The sequence below is a fragment of the Phaethon aethereus genome (assembly GCF_964289735.1).
Source record: "Phaethon aethereus genome assembly, chromosome: Z".
NCBI lineage: Eukaryota > Metazoa > Chordata > Aves > Phaethontiformes > Phaethontidae > Phaethon > Phaethon aethereus.
The window spans coordinates 52,050,139-52,075,871 of NC_138577.1; the positions used below are offsets into that span (position 1 = coordinate 52,050,139).

Genomic DNA, 25,733 nt, shown 5'->3' on the forward strand with positions numbered 1-25,733 from the left:
AACAATTCCAAACATCTCTGGCAAAAATAAAACTTTGCTTCCATATTTTGACAGCAAGCTTTTTCCTTGTTTTGTAGCCACCACAACTGAAATTAAAAGAAAACTGAAACGAGCTCATACTGTGCTGAAATGAGTATGCACCTGAGAAGTCAATGATGCTAGTTACTCTAGACAGGATGGTGCAATGACTGCCACAAATACTTTGCACAGTTCAAGACTTCCTTTCTTCTTAAGGAAGAAAATGCATTAATATTTGGGTATTATTTTCAAGCACTACCAAGTAACGCTGTGGGGACTGGGGTTTTTTTTTTTAAATTTTGGAATATGAAGTGTCAAATTTATCATTAAAATGTCAGCAAAATGTGTTGGGCTGTGTTTGAAAACGGAAATGGTTAGCAAGCTCACAAACTGTCAGTAGTCCATCACCTACACAAATACACACACGTTTGTCACAACAAAAACATCCACTTTTCTATGTTTTGACCCTAAGCCCATTTATACTTCTATTGCAGAATGGTGAAAGCTGAATATGCCTTTCAGATAGCTCCCATGCGCCACGCGTTATCATCGACTTTAGTGTTACCAAGTAACACAGGAAATCCTCAACATGGCTGTTGCCACACACACTCTTTCGGGCAAGATATTTCCCTCCGAGGTGGTCACAGACACTGCGTCAAGTACTCAGATCTTGCAGTACCTAATGCAGTACACAACTGCATCACAGTACACAACTGCAAGGGCAAACCATGAGGTGCTCAGCTTCAAGTGTGAAGGTTTTGAAAGCAAGGTGATGCTCAAGGTTTAGGCAGATCTTCAGAAGACCCCAGAGGAGCCCCATGACACACCCACGCATTAAGTTCACTTGATAAATGGTCACGTACATTCTCTTTTTCCATTTCCAAGCGATCCTCAGGAAAAAAACAGGCTTCATTTAGACGTGATCTAAGACAAACACTAATACATTTCATTCCCTCATGACCATGTCAGCACATATGCTGCCTCATTAACCTCATCAACAACATTCTAACCAAGAGATGGCGGAATCTCATGCTTCAAAAGCATCTAGCTCAGTATATGTATTACTCAAACCAAAATAACACTTATGGAAACAGTAAAAGAGAAGTCTGATAAACTTCTGATAGCTGAGCTCCCAGAAGGCAAGCCATGCTCAGTGTTTTTCTCTGAGGCTCTCTTTAGAAGATAAGATACTGAGCTGTCACATCTACACCTAAACACTCCCATGTTCCCAAATCTTCAATAGCAAACCTAATAACTGATCAGTAACAATTAAACAAAAAACCAAACAAAAACAAAATAAAACAAAAAAAAAAAAACACCCCAAAAAACCCCCATGAAAGACAATCTCCAGATCACAGGTGAGCTCTCAGCAGAGCAAGCAATACAACTAGTTCAATAAAATGCAGCCTAAGAAACCAGTCAGATGGTGTCACAGTAATCTGAGAATCCCAGGAAATGCCAGAGTTGTCAAGCCGCCACCATCTCAGTAACGTTTCCCCCAAATTAGAAACTGGATACACTAGGTCACACTAGTTGGCAAAACTCCCAGCCTCCAGCGATGGCCTGTCAAACAAGAAAGAAGGGCACTCTTCCATTTCCTGCACTAGTAACAGGAGGGCCTGACAGCGTCTGGAGAGCAGAATTAGTGCTTCACTACAGAAGAATGACAGGGATATACTTTTATTTTCTGTAGAGTGCTGCATTCCCCACCAAACCAGCTTCTTCAGAATTCAGTAAATGAGTCTTTTCTTCAAAACGCTCCACTTTAAGGTGGTTGGTGACTTGATCTATTGCGATGTAATGTATTTCACTGAAATTGTAAATTGCAGCTGGGAGTTCATTAGGAGCGGAGCAACATGATGATCAAGGTGATAAACACCTCACAGTAACTCTGTTACTAAATACCTTTTAAGTGTTGATCCCTTCGTAATAATTATGATGGGGGAAGGTGGCAGAAGATGAAGCATTAATAAATGATCAATAAAGCTTTTTCTAATAGACTTTCATGGAAGAAGAAAAACAGCTGTCCCTAAATCAGGTTACAATGTCAAGAATTCCTTTGCTCACTTACTTCCCTTTCCTTCCCAACCTTGAAGATGGCCCACTGCTACAAGATCTCCATCCACACAATGATGATAAACATAGTGCCACCACCAAACATGATGGACACCCCGTATGCCTTTATTTTAACCAGTCCTTTATTTTAGGCATATCCTAAAATATTCATGTGGCTCCCAGTGGCAATGTAAGAAGCTGATCCAAAGGAGGGAGATCTGATCTCTCCTCTGCGTCATGGGGAATGAACCCTCTGCAGAACAAGTACCTTTTGGCTGTGAGCACTCTCAGCCTCCACAGCACAGGACTTGATGTACGTTTTAATTTCTTCCTTGCCCAAGAGCCTAAGTGTCATTCCAAAGGGAAACAAAGTACGTAGGATCAGTGCATACCCTGAGGTGGGATCAAAACACCCTGGGATGCACGTGGGGAGACCAGAATGAGCAGGCACGTCCTGAAACGCACCTGCGATGTACAACGGGTCATCACTGAAGACATCAATGCAAAAGAAGGCGGCATCCAAGTAATCAACACTGCTGAAAATTCAGATAACCTTAACTAGGCTACAGTCCATTTTTACTTACAGAAACTGGGATGTCAAACTTAACCTAAGGTGAGGCTATAAAGCCTTTTGGAAGGGAGATTCTCCTGAAATTTTTACAGAGGGACAATGTGCCAGTATACTTCAAGTTAAACATTTACTAGACACTTGAGAGAAACAAAACACTAATATAACTAGGGGAAAAGCATCTCTTAAGAGTCTCTACAAAGATCACATATATGGAATAAAAGTCAATCAAACCATTTTCTGAGAAGCAGAACAAAAATCATACGAAGAAAAAAAGAGAGAAAAGAGCAAGATCTTAACTCACTTTTTCCAAAATGAAACAAAACACAAAAAAAAACAAAACCCACCCCATTCCTATTCTTAAAGAAGGACTGCTTGTTGAAATAGATCAGGATGAATCAACTTTAAAACCTCTTTTTTGAAAGATTTACTAGGAATTTTTTTCCCAACCGAGCTGAAATTATCGTCCTCAGTACAGCAGAAAATGGTAGGAAATAACATGTAGTACAAATAACATTTAAAAAATTCCAGTAGCTACGTAGGGGTTGGTTTTGCTTTTGGATAAAAGCATGGTAGCTACTAGAGACTGCACATAAAAGAGAACTCAGAAAATTACAGTATAGATTTATGTGGAAGCATGCATGCTTAATTCTTTTTAATATTACTAACATGCCAAAACCTCATGCCTTACACAAAAGCTAAAATAAAATACTTACTTATTCAAACGGCAAAATAATTTGTACTAAGTCCCAATGAAATTTACCGGAATGGCACACACTGAGGTGTAGTTTTTGGCATTGGTAGTTTTTGTACTTTTTAGATCTGTGTTTTTGGATAAACTAACTTCAGCGAAGCAGAACTGGAAGCCAAGCACAAGCTGATTCAGGAGACAGAAGCACTAGTCTGGCAAACTTGGGAGCTGGCTTTTGATGAGGGAAGCCAGACTGCTGGAGGAGGGAGGGGGCGGAAAAGAGATGGGACTACATCAAAATGTCACCAGACCCACCAATTCTGATAGGCAAAATGGAGACGGTACGTACACAATGAATTTCTGCCTTAAGATCACTTATTTGCCGTCAAAGGGACGGCAGTGGGGCAAGGAAATGCGTTTTCTGATCCAAATTGGAAACAGGTACAGCACCGAGAATTGTTATCAGGGAGGAAAACATTAAGCCACACTTGAGAATTTAGCTCATGAATATCAGCACGTCCGAGGAGGGGGTGAGGGGCGTCTTACTGCAAAACAGCCAGGTCTTCCTCCCAGAAGAGGGGAGCAAGACTTGCCAGTACAAATTCACGGCTTGCGTCACGGTGTTGAAACACAGACCTGAAGATGAGGTAAGGGGGTGCCCAGAAGGCACCCGCTAGGACAACCAGGCCAAGAGGTTGGTGAAACCCTTGAGGCAGCAGGAGCCAGTGCCGCACAGGCCACCCGGACCCAGCACAGCTCACTTCCCCCACAGGGGAATTAGGCGTGGACCAAGCCGGCACGGCCAGCCGCCAGGCTGCGCGTGCCACCCACGCCCCTCAACGCACAGGAGCCAGAGGCCACCATCGCCGTTTCGAGGAAGGGTACAATCTGGACGGGAGGAGTTGAAGCACTGCTGCGAGGACAGCAGGCCTGAACGCAGACAAAGCTGGGCCGGACGCCTTCACCACCCCCTTCCCTTTGCACGGCAGTTCGATGGTGCCGGTGCAGGGCCACCCACTACCAGGCCAGATGTGGCTCACCCGCTGCTTCCCCAGCAGCTACTCCCAGGCAACACCGCAGCGGGGAGCAGAACAAAATCACCTCACCACCTGCCTCTTCAACCTTTTCGCAGACATCAGCACGGCAAAAACCGGGCGCGAATCAGAAATAACCTGAGTGCCAACTAATGCAAAGTATTTAAAACATACAGAAAGATGGAAGGACAGGTGTCCAGGTTATGCAGGCAAACATTCCTCCAAAATTTAAAGCAACATTGTCAAGAATTTGCACCTTCACACAACAGGAACAAACTTTTCACCCAGTATCTCCCAAACATATGACAAACAGAGCTAAACTCAAGCAGCATCGCTCTAGGTCATCAGCACTAAATCAAGTATAAATAAGGCCAGTGAATAGACCACAAGCTTCATGGCAGCACTTAACTTCCATCTCAGTAAAGGCTGAGAAGTTTTGGATTTCTAAAACATCTCTTGCCAACTCTCCAATAATTCAATATGTTGTGGAGGCCAGGAGAGAAACAGAGAGCCATCCAGAAGACCTCAGAGCCATGAAATAATTTTAGTTTTGCAATGTGCTTAAATAATATTTCAGTGTGAAGAAACAGACATCTTTACTGTGCGCTACATTCCTGCCATTCCAACCTGTCCACAGGTTCCTGTTCATGTTCTTTTTCCTCTGTATACAGAAAGCCTTCTTTCTCGAAGGACACATTGCACAAGGAAATTTCAGACCAAGCTACATTTTCACATGCCATGATTGAAAGTTTAAATTATTGAAAAAATACTATCCTTTAAGAAAGGGAAAAAAGAGCAGGAGAGAGACGTAGACCAGATGGTGTGGGAGGCAAATCAAAACAGCACAAGGGTTATTAAATTGCATCCCACTGGAACTCTTAACTGGCCAAGAATCAGCAAGACAGGTTTCCAAGTCAGTCTGAGTACTCAGGGCTAAAATCCTGGGCCTAAAACTATCTGCAAAATCAATATCAAAAAAGTGGCACTGTAAACGTACCAGGAAAAAAAAATAGGTAATTTATTTAGTGTTTAATTTATATGCTTGCCACAGTTACAACAGTATATTGGAACTGATGGGAGAATAGGAATGATGACTTCTCTGCAGAGTAGGCTCCTCTATCAAAAATATTCTTCTTGTACATGTGTCACTATGCAAGAGAAAGTCATAAAGAATACTTAAAAATTTCAAAAGCATATGCGTTTTCCAATGAAAGCTGCAAATTCTCTGTAATTAGGAAAATGGAGCCACTTAAATTTAACAAGTGATTTTAAACATCCAAGTTAGAAAATTTTGGCCAAACTGCACAGCATACAGGCATAAACGTTTCTCAAAGGTGCAAAATGCAACGTGAATTACAACAGCCCATATCTACTGGAATGCAAAGAACCAGTTTTTCCCTTTTGTTTTACACTCTGAATTGCACAACTTTTAAACACTGTCTGCTGATAACAGAAAAAGGGTAGAAAAATTCTCTTGTGAAAGGTTGAGGACTAGACTACGATACCTGAAACCATTATCAAATTTGTCAGCCTTTCAAATAAATAAATGGGCTAGGAGGACATTCGCCTAAATTATACTAGGCAGCTCAGATCCTGCAGGTCTAGGGCAATTAGGAAGACAAGTGTTTACACAGAATAAGAGTTCTTGAGGCTAGACAACTCTTTAACAACTCTTTCTGAAATGTAGTTAAAGTATACAATGCAAATAAAAGAAATCACAAAAGGATACATTGCCTGTTAAAGGGAAAGGGCTTAGGTCAGGTATTATCAGTAATTACAGCTATATAACCGCATCTTCAAAGCATTATTTAATGACAATGCTCAACTCCCCACTGAGTCAGAGTATCATTCCTATTATGCACAGAGAGAAATTAAAGTGTTGATGGCAACCTCAGGCTGTCAAGTCAGTCCACATGAAAACCAGCATTACAGGCAGACGTTTGACTCATACTTTTTTGAATTCAAAATTATGATTCTTGAAAGGTCAGAGAAAAGGAAAGATTAAAGACACTGTAAAGCAGAACTGCCGAAAGAAACGAACAATGATTTAGTGAAATCTGTTTTTAATTTGGGTGTTTAACATAAAAGGCAGAGTGGTCATACGGGAAGATCTCCAAGGCCAAGAGGAAAGCTGTAAATATCCCAGGGCCCTAAAAAGAAAAAAGGGGTGAGAAAAAAATGTGTATTTTCAGTATTTCAGTTATTTTCACATAACAACCCAAGAAGCTGCAGGAAAGGCAAGGTTAAGAGACTGGCTTAGAATTCAGGCTTTCTTTAAGACTCCAGAAATCAAAGTTACTTCTGCAGTCAGTCATAACTGGATGGGTACTTCCTAAGAAAGGGTGTCTAGGAAAGGTGTTGTCCCTAATTACCCCAGATTGCACATATTTCCACTTCAGTTGTCTCTTCTGTGTCTAGCCTAATTTCTGCTCTATTGTTTTAACTTTTAACTAACTTTTTTTGCCATTCCTTTCACTATTAGTGAAAGGTCATCAGTTCATCTCACAATTGAACATCTGCGTCTTCAGGTTGACCACAGCTGTAAATCCAGCCCATCAAGAACCACCCCACCATGTGGCTGTTGGCTGGGCTCCGTATTCGAGTGCTCCAGCACTCTCAGAAAGACTTCCCCCAGTGAAAACGCAGAGATAAACCTGAATATAATCAAACTGCTGTAAATTAAAGCAGACTCAAAACCGAAATTTCCTGTGATACTTGCTCCAGTAAGATAAAAAGCAAAACCAAGATCTACCTTTAAATTCTCTCTCCACAAGCCTCATACTGATGAGTGAACCTGAGAGCAAGAGTTACAGGACAACACACTACTAAACTAAGACGGAAAAATAGCCATTTAGGCTCAGAGCAGCTTGCACTTCATTCTACACATGTGAAAATCTACACATTCATTAGCATATCTACCGGGATAGCACAAATTAGAGGCACAAAGCCAAATTTTAAAATTATCTTTCATTTTAACCAATCTGCCTTTAATGTCAAAAAGAATCTCTATCCTGTTAGCAATCTAAAATACCCCACCTTTCTGATTTACACTTAGGAAAAAAACAAAGCAAATAATGAATGGTTATAAACTGTAATCAAGTAATTCAAACAATAGCATTCAGGCATCTCTTAGCTAAATGTTAATAGAAAGACAAAAAACAGGTATTTTGAAATCCAATAATAAGCAATTGCAAAAACATACAAAAGTCCAAGATTAAATCAGTTCCTGTATCTTGAGATGTAGCCAAAGGAATGTTGTTATTTACAACATCTATATTGCTTCAAGGGGAGGCCAGTTGGCTTGAACATAGCCTTTCTAATCTAAAACATCTTCAGGAACTAGAAACATCATCTGTCAAGTCTAAGAGACCCTGTATATTAATCTTTGTTTGAATGTTTATTAACATCCTCAGTGTGACTTCACTGACTATAACAGAGTCACGCCAACTTACAACAGCTGAAGACAGGCATTACACTTTTTTTAGTAATACCCTCTAGCCAACTTCAGCCTCTACATTCTGCAATCATATAAACAGAATAAAGGATGAGAAGAAAAAAAGAACTGCCGACAAGATGCCCTGGCAGTGTATGGCACTCCTGTAGTCAGCAGTATGCAAAATCCCACTTGGAGAAAAGAAACTCTCCTGCCACTTCCTTTAAAGATGTGCATGTTCCTTGGCATGCACTTCCTCCTGTACATAAAAAAAAAGTACATGCGTTTATTGTGAGCAAGCTCCTTCTTCAAGGCAAGCCAGTATCTTCACAGTTACCCTACACATCTACGAAAGCTACTTCTCTCAACTCCTGGTGCAGTTGCTGCTTCCTTTTGACAGCAGCAGGATGAGTGCCTGGATCACATTTTAGCATTCTAGTCCCAAGAAAGCTCTCCACCACTCAGTCTCCTCTTTCAGACCAAATCCCTGCCACTATGCTCATAAAAATTTCAGCTTCTTCCCAAGCCTGAAAGTCTGTCCTCCACAGAAGAACTTTAAAAGCTTGCTAGTTACTGAGTAAATGATGGCATATGGAAATAATGACCAATGGGAATCAAGTAGGTCAAATACTTTAACTTCATCTTTGTGAGGATGGAAGCTGCAATTGCCTTTAAAAAAAAAAAAAGTAGCCTTGTCAAATTTGCTTTTCATGTTCCCCAAATTATATCAAGCAACTGTCTCAGGAACTTTCTAATCACTAGTTATATCAATTTGAAAAGTACTAATTTTCTCCAAACATATACTACAACTGTAAGTTTCAATGGTTCCGTGATTCGACTGTTCTCCAACTGTACATGTATATTTTCCTATTTCCTAATAAATCTATTTTAACAAGAGAAGAGCTTACACTCAGACATTTTAGAACTACTGTTAAGTTTCCTTCCAGTTATGACATGCCTATTTTTCTCCTATGCTTTCTGTTTTAACCTGAAAACAGACTTTTATACATCTCTCTACAATTCTGGTTGGTATTATCTTTTTCATGACATTGCTCTAGAAATGCTCTAAGTTTTTTCCCGTTTATGCTGTGTTGTCTGTCCCCTTTTTTTCCACCAGCAATCATTAAGAATGAACCACAGCAATATACCAAAGCTGCTTATATGCCAAGATATTTAAGTGCAGTAAGAAGAGCTTAAATTCCGTATTTCCTTGGATAAAAATGTAAGCAAGCCAGTTGCTTTACTTCTACTTGAATCCAAATCAGCAATAGGAATTTCTGATATAAAGTTTTTATCTTAGCATTTTGATGTGCTATTTTTTCTTCTTAGAATTTTACCAAGTTCTCCATTAAACATCACATGTATACGCACAATCATGCCCAGTGCCACATGTTCATGGCCACACCATACAGAAACTCTCACACAAAAACCTCCCTGCTCTCAGTATACATCAGTGACCTTCCTTCTGCTTCAGTTTCCTCATTTATAAGACAAACAAGACCATCTCACTTTCTTGTGCAATTTGAAAAACAATTAGCATTTATAAAGTTCTCTTACTTTGCAATAGAAGTTTCCGGAGTTGTTACTGACTCCACAAAACAAGATACCACGAACACCTACAACCGTGTCAGTGAACTGCAACTCCCTGCTCTGTTTTAGATGTTGAACACTAGTGGTTGCAGAAGTAACACAGAAATTCGTATCTGGCAAGTGAAACTGCCTTATAAAACAGTTCCAGTGTTATAAAGTTATACTATAATCAGGTAGGTGTGACTTTTTTTTTTTTTAAATACATCTTCTATTCAGGTGAAAAAAAAATTGTATGTTCACTGAGAGAATCTGGTTTCTTACAAAGTTAAAAACTCATTATTACCTTCATCAAAGAGGTATAAATGCTAAAACTTTCACTGTCTGTCTTATGCAGGAGGTAGAGACTGCCTCCATAACAGCACTGCTCCTCATGCGGTTCAAAATGCCATTTACATTAGACAGATGAATGTCTGTCCCCACCTATTCCAGTCTTACACAGTATTGCTTTATTAATTGATAGACTCCTATACAAAGGCCTCTAATTTGTCATACAATCTGTATGTGTGCATGAACTCTGCCAGCCACTGGCAAAACGGTTTTATTTGTGGCACTAATTATGAGATACACATTTAGGAGAGTGTTAACCATATAAAATAACTGGTTTACCAGCAAAATACATGCAAAATGTGTTTATGAAACCAGGTCTTTTAAAAATTCATCTCAGCAGATGGCTGCTGGGCGGGGGCGGGCGGGAATGGCAGAATAGTCTACAGATTTTTACAAAAACAGTTTTGTAGGATCTTAGTTCTGAACAACTCATGGTTCATGTACCTCCTTCACTGTCCAGTCCCGTGGAGACACTGGCAAGCGTGGCTTCAGATGGGTTAGGATTCACACATACTGTTTGCCAGATCAATAACTGTACAGCAAACCAGAAACCATCTTAGTGGAACAACACACTACAGTCAGGAAAACAGATCTTCCTGAAGATTCCTTGTCAGCCAGAGCTACAATTCTAACAGTGAAAAGTATAAAATAAGAGTGGTGACTAAAGCAACTATTCTACACTACCCAAAGGTCTGCCTGCCTAGACCAAGACAGAAACAGGGACTCCACAGAAATGGATGTTCAGGTCACTGACGCTCAAGTAAAATGAAGCCTCTGAGAATAAAGTAAAAATTATTTCTGCAAAGCTGAGCTGGCATTCTAGAGCTAATTAAACATGTTCAATGATTTAGTCATGTAGTTCACTAATTACTTACCATGTAATTGCTAGTCTATTTATCGCAACAATTCAGTACGTCACAAATCATGCCTGATAAAGTCTGCTGATACACAACTGGGGAGAGAAAGGGCTCACATACCATTTTTTTAGTACACATGAGAGACACAGAGACAAACCAATACTGGTTCATAGATGCAATGTAAATCCCAAACAATGTTCTTCACAAAACTTTTGATGGTGAAGCAATGGTTCATACAGAATTCCTTTAAAAAAACCTGTATTTGCATTGCACATCTGGGGAACACCTAGAACATGAAGGATTCTATTGCTTGGATCTTAACTACCACAGCTGTAATCACATTAAACACCAATAAAAGCCATGCAAAAATGAGGGAAACATCTGCTGATAACACTGCTGTTATATGACAGACAACACACTCCAAAGCAAGTATCACAAATGTCAGCTTCAAATACTTACAAGGGTTTAGCCCAGTACTTGATAAGTCACTCAAATGAGTCTTGAGTACTGAAAAACATGCACTCAGGGATAGGTTCTTAGTCTTTGGCTATATTTTATAGTTTGCATGTAGAATAAAAGTATGAATTCCAAATGCAAAATTTTCCTCCCTTGCATAGCTACTTGCAATATTAATCTATCTGAAATGCTTTTCCTATAGTAGAGGTCAAATTACATAACTTTTGAGCAGTTCCAGATACTCTGCTTATTTAGGAGGTTATTAAAAGATTAAAATTGTTGCATTTAGCTTCAACATATAATTTGAAGCTGAACTACTTTATTTGCTAGTTAAATAGCATTTTGCCCCACTCTAGAGACTAAATTCACCACCACTTCATAAATATCTTGTTAACAGCTAAACTGTGACCTAGGTAAGACACTTCATCACAAAACAGAACATTAAATCAACTAAACTCATTTTTGTTAAAGCAGCAAAATAAACTGTAGCCTTTTCAGAAGGGAGGGGAACCATGATGGTGGAGAGAATGATGACTAACAGTATAAATGAAAGTATTGGCTTTTTTCTCTTGGGATTCAGGAAGGATCCTTTCCAAATTGTGGTTTTAAAATAAAGACATTTGGAGGTCTCAAGTCTTGGTCCCTTTTGGACATTCATCCAAATCCCTAAACCATCACATATTTTAGAAAAACTTGGCAGTTTCTGTACAGAAAAGCCCAGGACTGACCTTACTGACTCAGAATTACCAAAGAGAGTGGTTTCATCAGTTCCAAGGAGGGAAGGAAAAAAAAGAAAAAAAAAGAACAAAAAAAGGAACCAAAAAACCAAACCACCACACACACACTAGGAAAAACAGCACAGAGAAAAATAAATAAATAAACCCCACAAATGGGTTGCATACATCAGACATGTGCAAAGATAAAGGAGGTCATAGTTTTCAGTATTTCATAACTATGGTTTTGACCTGAAGAAAAAAGCATGTGTATTTTCCTAAATGAGAGGAGTCCACTATTGTTTCTACACTCCTAATGGCTGTCTCAAGTGACAGGACCTGTAGATGGTAAAATTGTCTCTATTTGTGTCTCTATCCACTCTGAGCGCTTCAAACTGGGCAAGGTATTTGAAATATCCAGCCACCACTGCAGACACAACTTCACCTCCCTTCTTCTTCTTAAGTAACACTCGCTATACAACCCGTGGTGAAAGACACAGCCACTGCTTACATTAAATGTCTTGAGGAAAGAAGTAACCACAGCATGAGGCAGGACTTTCCCGAGCACAGCGTGGTGCTGTGTTCCGTGCCTGCACCACCAGCCCTGTGGCGTGGCAGCAGTAGAAGTTTCTAATTCTCTGCCAGTCCGTGCTCATGAGCACGTTAACCTCCCCTATACTTGCTACCATACATTTTCACAACCCTAACCATACTTCCACAGCCTACAGACATTTATTTTCCTCATAAACCGGATCACAGCCCAGCTCCCCTGCTCAGACAAGCCCATCCATCCCAGCCCGCTCCCACCTTATTGGAGCTGTGCTCCCCTTCTCCCCCCTTCCTGGCTTGACTCTTCCAGCCCATGCAAAAAATGTACAGATGCTGATACCAGCAGTTTCTCAAGCAACATCAGGTATGAAGGAGCATACTAATGGCTCAGTCACAGAAAACCATCTGTTTAGAGGTATTTTTCCTACCTGCTGTTCAGGCATTTTTTCTTTCCCAGAGAGCTAGAAACAGCCACTGTAGATCACTTTGAAGTACTTCCAACCATTGGTAGGTAACCACAGCATATTTGTGAATTCCTAAGATATAACATGCTACATAATGGGCAAAGAATTAGTTGAGGAGAGGGGGGAAAAAAAGGGAAAAAAGAAAGTCAGAACAAAAGATGCTGTAGGGTAAAAAATAAAATCATAGGAACAGAAAAGTAAAATGAAGGAAGAAGATGGGGTGATGGGAGTTAAAGGAACGGAGGAAAACCCTGTAGAGACAATGACAAGTGCACATATTTATTCTTATATTATTTCTATAACTCTAAGCCCATAACTTATTTCAGATAAATATTAATGCTTAAATTTGAAATTATATCATATGCTCCCAAATATGTGAAGTATTTTTAGTTAATTGCCTTGGTCTCACAACATGCAACTACTCACACAATATGAGATATTAAAGAGCAAAAGAAGCAGGAAAACATTAACCAGTATGCAATTAAAGGACACAGTTTTAATCCATTAAATTGATGCATATGTGATACTAAGAAAGAAACTCTCATTTGCAAAGTTTTCTGTGAGCTTTGTCTGAACTTCTGAATCTTTGCAAATAGTCAGGTCTGAACTCTGTCTTTCAAACTCATGAATCTCGTTCTCTGGTACAGTTTGACAACACACCTTACCACAGTTACAGAAAGTTGTATTACAGAAAGGCAATTTATTTAAGAAGAAACCACAGAAGCAGAGACTTAGACATGTCACAAGAGTTTCTGCCGAGGGAAGCTTAGCTCCCAAGGACTGTAACATGACAGCTCCTACCCTGCACAAATGATAGCATGAAGATGAGGTGTCAGTGGGAAATGAAGGTCACAATTAGTTTGGGGGGGAACTGTCCCACACGATGTTATCACAGATGAAATATGAAAAAACGATATCGGCGCAAATGCCAACTCCTTGGAAAACCAAAATGAGAGTTAACTGATGCTTAACTGATATGACGGAGTTTCATCAGCGCTATGGATATCTCCCTTACTGAACTCCACAGGCAATAGCGAGGTGTTAGGTGTTGCCAATATTCTGATCTTGGCAAATGAAATGTCAGCAAAAAATGGTATGGAGCGGGTGAGAATAGAGATGCACAACTGAGTGAAGACAAGCAGAAGGTTTTGTGCTTAAACCCATTGCACTGGTACCAAACAGGGACTTGGCAACAATTCTGCATGGAAGATCTGGAGCAGATCAGAACATGAGCAATGCCATCCTGCCACAAAACAGTAAGACATCACTCTGGAAAAGGAAAAACAACGTCATCTGGTAAATATAGGAAATAATCCTCTTCCTTTAGCCAGTGCTGGTGCAGCCTGAGCTGGAATATGCCAGTTTTGGTTAGCACACTTCAAGAAAGATGTTCTGGAGCAAGTCCAGATAGGAGGAACGAGCACAACCATGAGATTCAGAAAACATGATGTAAGAGGAAAGGCTAAGAAAACAGGACAGGCAAGGGAGTGTCCAAGCAGAGTTGTTAGGGGGTGTCCAAGCAGAGTTGTTTCAAAGTTTGAGGAACTGTTTCAGAAGTCACCAAAAAAAAAAAAAAAAAAAATTAACAATTACAAGGGATAGAGGAATAAACTGTAAGAGGAAGTAATGCACTTAAATTACAACCAAGTGTAAGCAAAAAACGTGTAGACGTGGCAGTTCAGGACATGGTTTAGTGGGCATGGTGGCGTTGGGTTAACAGTTGGACTTGATCTTAAAGGTCTTTTCCAACCTTAACGATTCTGTGATTCTGTGTAAGCACAAGGCCTGTGTGCTTGCCTGGGGAAGTCACTGAACCTCTGTTCCTGTCACCTCTTGAGAGCAGGTTATGCCAGCTACAGGTGATTCTGCCTTGACGAACAGAGAACCTGACCTCTCAGGGTCCTTTCTGATCCCTTTTTCCCCAATCATACTGTGGTTACAGAAGATCTTGAGCTTCCTAGAAAACATAACAGACGTAAAGACACTTGAAGAATTTCTACGGAGTCGTAACACCACAGTACTGAGGTTTGATTATCTTCTATTTCCAGAAACAATAAATCACGTGCCAATGGCCAGCACAAAGAAAGATGACATTTCAAGTATTTCACTGATCACTAAAGACTTGTCTGCAGAAGAAGTTACTACATCTAGTTTACTCTGTGGTTTCACACTGAACTAGTACTTTCTAATAACTACCCCTGCGGGCACAGTAAGTGTTCAGTAAATGTGAGGTAACATTTTCCACTTTTTGTAATTTTGAAAATGAGCTGTAAATCAACACCTTTGCTTTTTGCAGCTCTTTCCTGTGTAAACACATCCTTCCCGAGTTCCAGAATCAAAACTGCTCCTAGCTTTAAATTTGGCCTTTGGATTACAACTCAGAATGACTTCTGAAATCTGCCTTTCCAAACTCTACGTGCTCTTGTCCTGGACTGACATGATCCTCTTCAAAGCGTTTTCTACACTTGGTATGTTCACATTTCAGTGTGCACATTGACAAAAGCAAGTGTCTTTTCTCAAGACCAACATTATCCAGAAGTTTGCTAGACATAAACTTTCAAAGAAGCGTGGCTTGTTTCTTGTTTTTTTCTTGTTACTTGGAAAACCACAGTATCATGAACTTTGTAACAGATTCTCTGTTACCTCTGTTAGGGAGCAGATTTCTGAATCCTATTTCTACATTAACACAGAGAGAACAAGATAAATGTGACATTAGCGTTAGAAAAACAGGTTGAATTACCACCTATAATTTCAGATATTAATATCCAAATTCACTGAGTTTGCAAAACCAAGCATAAAGAACAGACTCACCCTCTCAAGATATTTATTAACTCCTGCTTCTGGTCTGGCTGGAAATACTTTTCAAAAAAAAAATCAATTTGTTGCATTAAATTGCTTCCAGGCAGAGCTAGGAAGCACAGTTATTTTTAAAATTAAAACAACAGCAGATATATTTTCCTCATGTAGGTTTAGTTCAGATCCTGTTCAAGCTTGTAATTTTATCTACATAATACCACTTTCCCGTTTGTAAGGGATTCTGGTCTATCATGAAAGAAGTCATCGTTAACCACCACTATAACTACAATTTTAAAAATAATTTTTAATGTTTAAGCTCACCCTTCAGCTACTGAGTTCCTGGGGTACCACAAACGATTCTTATTTCCCATTCCCCAGTAAAGGAATTTCTTATATGAACATTATTCTCTGGTTTCTATATCATAGACTGCTCCCCTTTTTTCTTTTCAACTTTATGAAAAAAATGTTTAATGTCTGTTCTAAAGCATGATTTGTATTTCTCAACAGAAAGCTGTAAGCTTTAAAAGAGTCACTTAGGTGCTACAAGGTCCTTGTTATTTTCAACTTAAAATATTCCAAGAGCACACTGAAAGCTTTGATAGATCTTTAGAACCTTCATAAAACTCTCCTTTTGTCCATTTCCTTGTTTATTGTACCAAAAAATCTCCCTTGCTGTATTAGCACATTTAATTTCAACAGATCATTCATTCTTACCTAGTACAATGCAATACAAAACTCACATAAGATTCAGATTAAGCCACAACTTGCTGGAGATTCAACTGCTCAAACACGAAGGGAAATGACAAAGAGTATCTGTGGTGAGAATAACTACCTGACAACGAATTAAACACTTGTTTGCAGACTAGACTTTCAAGGCAGGTGAGATTTTTCTTATTTAAACCACACAGGTTCGGCTCAGCTCTGCAGAATCCAAATCTCAGTCAGCCATCAGTTGCAACAACATTGTGAAAGTGTCTTCCAAGATTTCTAGCCCACACAATTATGTTAATATTTCTGCGTATCACATTTTCTATCTCCGAGAGTATAGTCCCACGGCCATTTAAACTACTCTGTGCTAGGGCTGCCATGTGCTCCCCCTCCCAGCCCTCCAGCCACCCAGTCTGGCCCCTTCCCCGCGCCAGCGCCGGGGCTCCTGGGGGCAGGGGGTAAGCCAAGGAGGCTGATTTTTGTAAGGTTAGTTTTTGTCCAGCCAGCTCTCTGATACACAGTTTGAGTAGGTTTGCACCACTTGACGATTACACCTCGGGGTAGGCGCACGTCAAGGCAGCTTTTTATGAAGAAAAATGCTTCTCTAATATATCAGCAAAATGTGAAAACCAACACACATTTAGAACCAGAACAGAATTGTTACTGCCTGAACAAAAGAGTATACAATATTATATATGGGTTACCCATCTAAAATCCATTGGCATAGCCTTCATTTGGCTTTTTATGCTTTTGCTGTTTTAAGAAGAGATAAAGCAGAAACACTGCTGCTACATGATTAGTTCTAGTATTTTTTCCTGTAACAAAGTTCTGCAATGTCACTTTTCTAAACTAAAAACAACCACAGTAAAACCATTTGTTAATTTATCTCCCAGAATATGCAATCTCTTATTTTAAACACTACGAAATCTCGGCATTCTCTTTACATTGTGTAACTTTTTGCTAAAACCTTACTATGATCAAGTATGCAGAAAATTTTACGCATTGCTGGGGCCTCTCAAGCTTTCAAGCAGTCGTGTTTATTATTGGTTCATACAAGAGAGTCACAGAACCTATTTTGAAGTCACTCAACTGCTATAGTCCCGAGCTGTCAAGTAATACTGGGGTTTTTTTTTAATCTTTTCTCATTTTCTGATCTTGCTCTATCCAGCAAAACTGTAAATTCTCATGCAAATCCAGACGAATCTTGATGAATGCTTCCAGAACTGTCCTTCTTGGCTTTTTCCTTTCAGAAATGTCTTATTCTCCTCCTATAAGACCTTCGTTTGTTCTACATACAGAAGAACAAGCCAGCAGGGTCCCATAACACATCCACCTGATCTAAGGCGGCACTGCTGAGACTCGGACCTCGCGTGCCTCAGAGTGCAGCCCCTTCAGCACAGACAACGAGCTTTACCGTAGCGCTCTCACATGGACTTACTGTACCAGTAACAGATTATTATTTCTTAATATATCCCTGTACTTTACTGGAAACCCAGGCATTGACCAGGGTTAGTCAATGATGTGTTAAGCTGTATCAAACAGCTTGCAGTACGAGACAAACTTAAGATAGAGAATGCAGAGGAACAGACAGCAGTGACCAGAATGATAGCACACAATTAGCCTAAACTTTAAATGAAGGATTTTTAGAGACATCACAACAAGGGAGGATAATGATTAGTTTTGCAGGTGTTTCTGGGAAGCTCCTATGAAGCATGAAAGAACTAGGGAAGTGTGTGACAGAGACTGATGCTGTGAGCGAAATGGGAGATTCATTAATTCTGCGGTTGGAAGATGCTACTATTGCTACAATTCCCATCCTCCTCCCACCTGCTCAGCAAAACTCCCTTGCCAAAGGCCATCAGCTCTAAGTGAGCTAGTGAAATAGGTGACCTCCCTGCCAAATCCCTGCTTGGTAACAGCACTGCAGAAGTTAGAGCCACCTCTGGCCTAATTGGCAGAGCTGCTCATGTAAGAGACCTCTGATGCATCGAACTCGAAGTCAGCTGGGTTAGCTTAGAGCAAGTGAACTGCAGGACTTTGCTGGTGTTGCCTGAAACGTGTTGCTGAATGTCCACCCACTGCTCTGACAGGAAAGTTGGAAGGTGGTAACATCCCACAGGAAAGAAACATTGAAGAGCTGGGAAGAGGGAGAGAGGTAACATCTTTTAACAGTACTTTCAGATATGGATGATGCCTGGCTATGTGCAAGGAAAAAAGTACAACAGTTACAGCTTGTTAACGGCCTTAGAAGTGAAAGATTAATGTCTTACAAATAGAAATGTACATAAGGAGTAATTTTAAGATCTTGCCGTGAAACACACAGCTTTTCAGATTTTTCTGTGCTAGTTAACTCCGCTGTTGAACTTTGCTCATCAAAAAAAAAAAAAAAATCTTTTGTGCCTCCTCCTCTCCAAGGTAGAGGTATGAGATCTATCTTTTCTGTTGTAGACAAGGAGGAAAGAAAGCTCTTCCACTTGCGCAGGAGCCTGCCAGTCTTATTAGTTTGCATTGGGTAGAGTTCTGTGATTCCTCTTTCAGACTTACACACTACCAAGTTATTTTGTTTACAGTTCATATGACATAGAAGAAGAGCATGTTTCCAACTTGTAGAAATCAAATTTATTATTTACAACCATAGTTTTTATACCCACCCCCAAGGAAACAGGGATAAAATTCTTCCTGTCTTTTGCTGTATATCATCTGTCCTCTATCCAGTCTGCAACTGAGTATGTGACTACATTATTACTTTGATAAGGAATTAGTCCTTTGATAGTCTGATTTATGATTCAACTATATAGTTGTGTATGTTGTTTCGAAAAGTAAGATTTCACAATTTTAGGAGAACTCTAGCAGAATTTACCCTCTCTTTATACAAACACTCAGGTCATTCTACTTACATACACGATATCATGGAAAAAATAATGTTAAGGCACTAAACTACCAAAAGCAAGGGAAATCATTTATAGAAGCCACTTCATCTTGAAATAATACTTACCAGATGAGCTGTTAAATGAACAGCCTAAAGCAGTGTTGATGAGGACAAGGGGCAATAACCTGGAGTTACAGAATTAAATGTTTATGCTGCTTATATAAAAGGAAGTGTCCAAACAGAGCAATTAGAAGACAGAAATCTATGTTCAGCAGAGGTTTCGTAGACATGACAATATACACATGGGGATTTTTCTTTCAAGAAAGAATAACAAACATACGTTTGTTGTTTCTCTTTACAAGTTCACATCACCTGAAGTCGAAGTGTCAAATCTAAAAGGTACTTATATGTATGTCTCCCATGTGACATCGATGGAGAGCTCAGTGACAAAACACCTATGGGGACCCAATCTAATTTCCTGATTGGACTACTCACACTTTAAAACTAGACACTGGCCAAACTGGGGTCTGGAACAGTTCCCCACTGGTCTCACTTTGCTGTTCCTGGAACATACCCTCACAAAACACCTTCCTGTTGCTCCCCCAAAATCCATACAGTGGCAGAAGAAAAGGTCTTTTATGTTTTCATCATGATAATTCTCTGTTCACCTCTGCCCACATAGTCTTTCAGTCCTGCAGAATCCTTTTTCCCTGATGATTACCTTCCAGCAGAGTCAGCTTGCCGATTGAACTAAATAAACAAAGAGCTTCAGGTGCCCTCGCAACCGCACCCTCACAACCACACAACCTTTAGGGGACGCCAGTCGGCTCTGCTCTGGACTCGGGGCAAACAGGTACATAAGACCGTGCTCATTCTTCAAGTACCTTCTACTGAATCAGTAATACCGTGATACCCTTCCTCTTCCATCAGCTACTGTGTACCACGCTGCTTCACCATCACAGACAGGCATGCCTCGGGACAGTTTATATAGCAAAACGAGAAAGCATCAACATAAATTAAGACTAATTCAATCAGCACACAGCAGTATAGCCCCTTGGTTTTATGAAGCAGTGCACGCTCTCGATACAATCCACGTGCACAACAGCTCCTGTAGATACACACAAGGTGATTTTAAAACCAGCTCAGAAACAGGGAACTGTCTATAGGACACCCACATTGCTTCTTCAACGGGCTCTGCAAACTGCTCAAGACCAGTGCTACCACCCTGTGAGCTGGCTGAGCCTAAGGTAAGTGGAATAGATCTCCTTACCCCCTTCACAATAACAGTGTACTTTTAGTGACATGCATTTCTACTGTGATTTCCTGTCTTCACTGAAATCACAACGCAGGTTTGCTTGTGTTCTTAAATGCTTTTGTCCACTGCCAGTTAGAGGACAAAGTCATACTCTATAGCTAAGGGATCACCCTGACTTTTTGAAAAGCATCCTTTACTGCCACCAGAAAAATACAGCTATTTTTAGTTTCAAAAGATCACGGGCCGGCATCACTTGCAAAAGAAAGTGGAAATCCTTTCCCAAACTATCTGAGGACGACAAACAGATGTAAAGGGAAAAAGGCTGGTTGTGAGTCAAGTCTATGGAGAACATCAGAAAAACTATCTAGCAAGATGTTTGCAAATGAGTACTGGTGCATGGCAAAGGCTTGGAAAAAGTAAATGCAAAAAGCTGGTAAGGGACATTTCACTTCAGACTGCTTACACGTTTAGACAAAACCAAGAGGAAAGACAATCATTTACATTAAATTGTTTGTGCCGAATGATTACTAGCACCGCTGCATCAGCCTGCAGTATGAGTAACAATTAAAAGCAGCATTAACAAACAATGCATCCTCTTTAAGAGCAGCAAAATCCTGTCGTTCCTTTTCTTTGAAGGTTTAACTACTTTGTAGTCACTGGATTAGAAGACTTGAGGACTTGCATACTTTCCAGACATGCTGAGCCTAATGACAACTTCCTTTACAAACCAACAGCCTCACAATGAATAAACAAACTTAAATAGCAAGCCATCCTTTGCACAGAGAACATAGTGACAGATGCTATAAATTAGACAGAATACTGTAAGTAGCATTTCTTCCCTCTGAGCAACCACACAACGCAACACAGAACATCTATAGAAAGATTTATGTATAAAAAACAAAGGAAGTTTGCCTAATATTTTTTCTTTGCCTGCAATGTTCAAAATAATACAAAGAGGCTCTTTAGAATACCTTCTCTCCATCAAAAGTATGATTAAAAACTTCAGATGCTGGCTGCCTCTAGCTGACATTTTTATTGAATATAAAATGTGAAATTAAGTCTCTGAAGATAAGCCATGAAGAGGACTCTACAAGCCTTCTATATAGAAGATTCTCGTAGTTATCAAACAAAACTCAGTATTTATTACCCTTCTTTCTTTTTACATTTCATTCTCATTAGCTAGTGGGCTAAGACTGACAGTTTTCCAATTAGGGGTCAAATATATTTCCATGCCAATGACAGTTCTGAAAGCTATTCACACCTTACATAAAGTGCAGTGAGTTTAGAAGAAAGATCAGCTTTCCTGCAAACAACTGGAACAGGATTAATTTGCCCCGTCTGTCAACCGGTCCTTTTCTTCCTGCATCTTGCATTTCTATGCTGTTTACAGCAGAAAAGAGATTAAGGAAAAAACTGCAATTCTATTACAAACGCTTAACATAATCAAGACACTCAAGGGGAAAAAAAACATTCAGCGGCAACCCTTGACCCGAGGATAAACTTCACCACTAAACTACTTAACGATTTAATTAACGCTAGAAAAGGTTTGATTGAGGTTTGACCTAAAAATAATGTACTCAATGTCATTTATTAAAAGCTATGTGAAGACTTCTTGTATTCAAAGCTGTATCGACTTTTACCAGGTGACCTACGTACAATTTCCAGAGCTGAATCTCATTTGTTAAAGTCAGGAGGGAGCTATAGCTAAATCTCATGCAACTTTAAAGATTCAAGCATTTTACAACTTTTTTTAGTTAGGCATTTAAGAGCATTCAGAAGTAATCCGTACTTGTATTCATTTCTCCACTATACTGCATTCTAACTAGCATTTTTTCTTTATAGAATTAGGTAGAAGTTTACAAACTTCAGGGCTTGCAAAATCATAGCAGCGACTTACCATTATGTTTTCATTCCCAGACATTCTGTTGACACAATTTTTTTTTAGACAATGGTCTGCATACTTCGCAAATCATAATAAATCATAACTTCAGGTTGATGAAACGTTCTTTCCTATATCATGGTAAGGAGGCAAAAGGCTATAAACCGAGTACAATATGCCTCACCAGTTTCAACAAACGAACATCCTAGTTTCTATTGCCTCTCACTTGGTCATATGGTAAAGAGAACGCTGAGAAGGCCGAAATTACATTTTCAAAAATAAACGTTTAGATGAAATGTAGATGAACAAAGACTCTGTTTACCATTAAGCAAATCTAATTAAACAGAAGAATGCCGCTTAACAATAGAAGCACACAAGTATTTATTGCTGTGATTATGGGCTCTGAACCACTGTGCTGCACATTCAGTGAAGAAAATGGAGTCTCAAACTTCGTGTCTGTTAAGCACAGCGAATCCACACTTTCCACAGGTGGCCGAGACGATTATCACAAGCCTGTTTATGGGGTTAGCATTAAAAAAAAAAAAAACTAAAAAATCCCCAAATCCGCTTTTAATGGTAGTTCGTGATTTTACACTGCCTCCCAGAAGGCTGAAACGCTCTCACCAAATCCGAAATGTCCCCTGATGACATTATGCAGGCAGAGAGAGCAGAACTACGGCCCACAGAAGACGACGGCCATGCGTCGCCACCCGAGAGCTTTTTTGGCCCATTTTGCCCCGCTCCCGGCTCTGGGAGGACAGAGAGGCTGGCAGTGCCAGATGCACAAGCGTCGGTGCTCACCGGCGGCAGGGAAGGAGCGAGGGAGGGAGGGAGCGAGGGAGGCAAGGAAGGAAAGCAGCTCCCCGGACACCCTGCACACCTCCCTCCCGCTGAGTCAAAAAAAAAACCTACAAAAAAAAAAAAAAAAACCACCACCAACAACAAACCACAACACAAAACCAATCAACCAAACAAACAAAAAGAAACAAAAACCAAAGAAACAGATTCAGTTGCTTGGGGAAGAAAGCGGGGACGGGAACATAAAGCCCAACATCTCCTTTCGCATCCCGCGGAGGAGGCACTGCCGTCGGCCACAGGTCCCCCGGAGCCCGGGACCTCGCAGGAGGGGCAGGCCGCGCAATTTGTTAGCGGGCCCCCCTTCAAAGGGAGCAATAAAGGCGCTAGGAAAAATAAACGCGAGGGGAGCTGACCCCGAACGGGCGGGCTGGAGCACGCACGCCTGCCGCGCTCCCCCCGGAAAACCCACAGACCTCTAGCTTTCTGCCGACCCTCTCCCTTCACCCTAATGCAACAAATGGTAAGACCCCGGAGCTGAATAACAGGAAATATAGGCATCTGTCACCTCCCGGGGAGAGGTAAATGGATTAGCGAGAGCAACAAAGGGAAGAAAAGCCCTTTCAAACGTGCAATTGATTAACAAGTCCCCTCTAATCTGCAGCATCGCTGTTTTTCCTTAAAGACATCATCGATCTCCTCCTGCACTTCGGTGCAATTAAACTCAAAGCCAGGAAAGGCGGAGGGGGAGGCGGGAGGAAGGCTCTGCTGGCCCGGGGCGGGGACGGGGGGGCACAGCACGGGAAGGGTTACAAACCTGGCATGGAAATGGTGACGCCTGTCATCTCCTCCCTCGGTCCCTGGGCAAAGCGCCCCGGGAAGGCGTTTGTGAGCAAGGTTTATCTGGTGCAGAGGGGGAGAAGGCAATTTTCCAGAGAATGGTTTCACGAAAGATCAAAGGGCTGAATCCGACAGCTCCTACCTCCCCGGTGCATTTCACATCCCAGGGGAAACGAAAATGTTACAACCTCCCCTTTTCTGTTCTGAAAGCACCACGTATCTGAGACGCGCGTGAAAGGGGGGAGGGGGGAAAAGACGTTTATGCGGCTTTTTTTACAGGAACTGCAACTCTTACACCATCGCGGCTCCCCAGCCCCACACGCTCCCTAAGGTCCCTATAAATCACGGCGCTCGCTTCGGAGATGCCGGACAAACTGGCAATCGCTCAGCAGCGTCCGATGGAAATACGGGCGGTTTATTCAGCCCTAAAAACAATTCGCGGAGTTCCCTGAACCGAGTCCTAGTGCCCTCCCGAGTCCAAAGGCTGACCTCCTCAGTTCCCGAGGGTCAACCAGGTACACAGAAGAAATGGGACCCTCTAAAGCTCAAAAACACAGAGAAAACAGGCCCCGCCGAGCCTCCATCAGCTGCAAGCGCGGCGGCTGCCCCCTCGCCCGCTCAACTTTAATCCCCCTCCGCCCCCCGGCTTCCTTCTGGTTCCCGCTGAGATTCTGGCAACACTCAACGGCCCAAATAATAACACGTTATTATAACCACTCCGAGGGGAGGGCTGGAGGGCGGGCAGAGTGAAGGAGGAGGCTCCACTCATTGCTATCCACCCTCGGCAGCAACAAAACTCCGAACTTTTCCTTTGTTTTCTCCTCCTTTTTCCTCTGCCCCGACTCGCCGCTAGCCAGCCCCGGTGAGCTGAACCGACCGAGGAGAAGCACGAAGCGCCCGCCGCCCGAGCGGGGCAGCAGCGCCGGGATGCGGTCGGAGGGGATAAAAAAAAAGTTTTGGCGAGCCCTCCTCAGTGCAGCCACCGCTGCCCGCGCCTCCTGCCAACCCCCGCCCCCTCGTAAAAAGAAAAAAAAAAAAAAAAGAAAAAAACTGCAACATCAGGTTTCTATTTTGCCAAGAAGAACCAAAAAAAAAAAAAGAAAGGAGGGAAGAGGGAAGAAGTAGCCACATCAACCACCAACTGGGGATGCTGGCGGCTCCGCCGGTCCCAAATAGATAGGCGCCGCTCCCCTAAAAACACGCACAGCTTCCCCTGCCCCCTCTCTCCCCGCATGCCCCTTCCCGAAAAGCAGTCGCACACCCCCCGCCCCGCCGGAGGTCCCGCTGCCTACCTGCCGCGCGGAGGCGGAGGAGCCAGGCGGCCGCCAGCAAGGCCAGGAGGCGGCCCGCCGCCGCCCGCCGCCCCGCCGCCGCCGGGACCATGCTGCCCGCCCGGCCGCCGCGGCAGAGAGCCCGCGGGCGAGCAGCGCCTGCGGGCGGAGCGGGCTGCCGCTGCCGCTAACTTCTCCTCGGCACCGCCGCCCTGGCCCTGCGCTCCCGCTAGCGGACTGTCCCCGACTGGGGGCGGAGGAAGCCGCGCTCCTTTCCCCTCCTCCTCCTCCTCCTTCATCCCAACGTCACCCGGGACAAATCCGGCACGGCGGGGGGGGGGGGGGGGGGCGGACGGGGCAAGGACCGTCCCTGCGCTTCGGCACCCTCTGCCGGGGGCAGCCCCCGCCTTTCCCTCCGCACAGTGGTGGTGGGGGGTGACGACCTCCAGGACTCAGCAGGGCTTGGGCCCCCTCCGAAGGGCGAGTCCTGCCCCCAAAAGCCTCGGGAGCTTTCAAGCTTCCTCAGAAAAATCCTCAATAAAACACAAATAAGCGGGCGGGGGCA

General features: G+C 42.0%; 1 protein-coding gene across 1 annotated transcript in view; it reads right to left on the minus strand.

The window, feature by feature from the left end:
• ROR2 (receptor tyrosine kinase like orphan receptor 2) overlaps window positions 1-25,474 on the minus strand; it is a gene marked incomplete at its 3' end in the record, with an annotated part of 153,332 nt that extends 127,858 nt beyond the window's left edge. Inside the window, exon 1 of the mRNA XM_082012950.1 lies at window positions 25,190-25,474. Coding sequence (XP_081869076.1) covers window positions 25,190-25,280 — 91 coding nt within the window. The 5' untranslated portion in view covers window positions 25,281-25,474. The remainder of the gene's footprint in view (window positions 1-25,189) is intronic.
• Window positions 25,475-25,733: the final 259 nt, after the last annotated feature.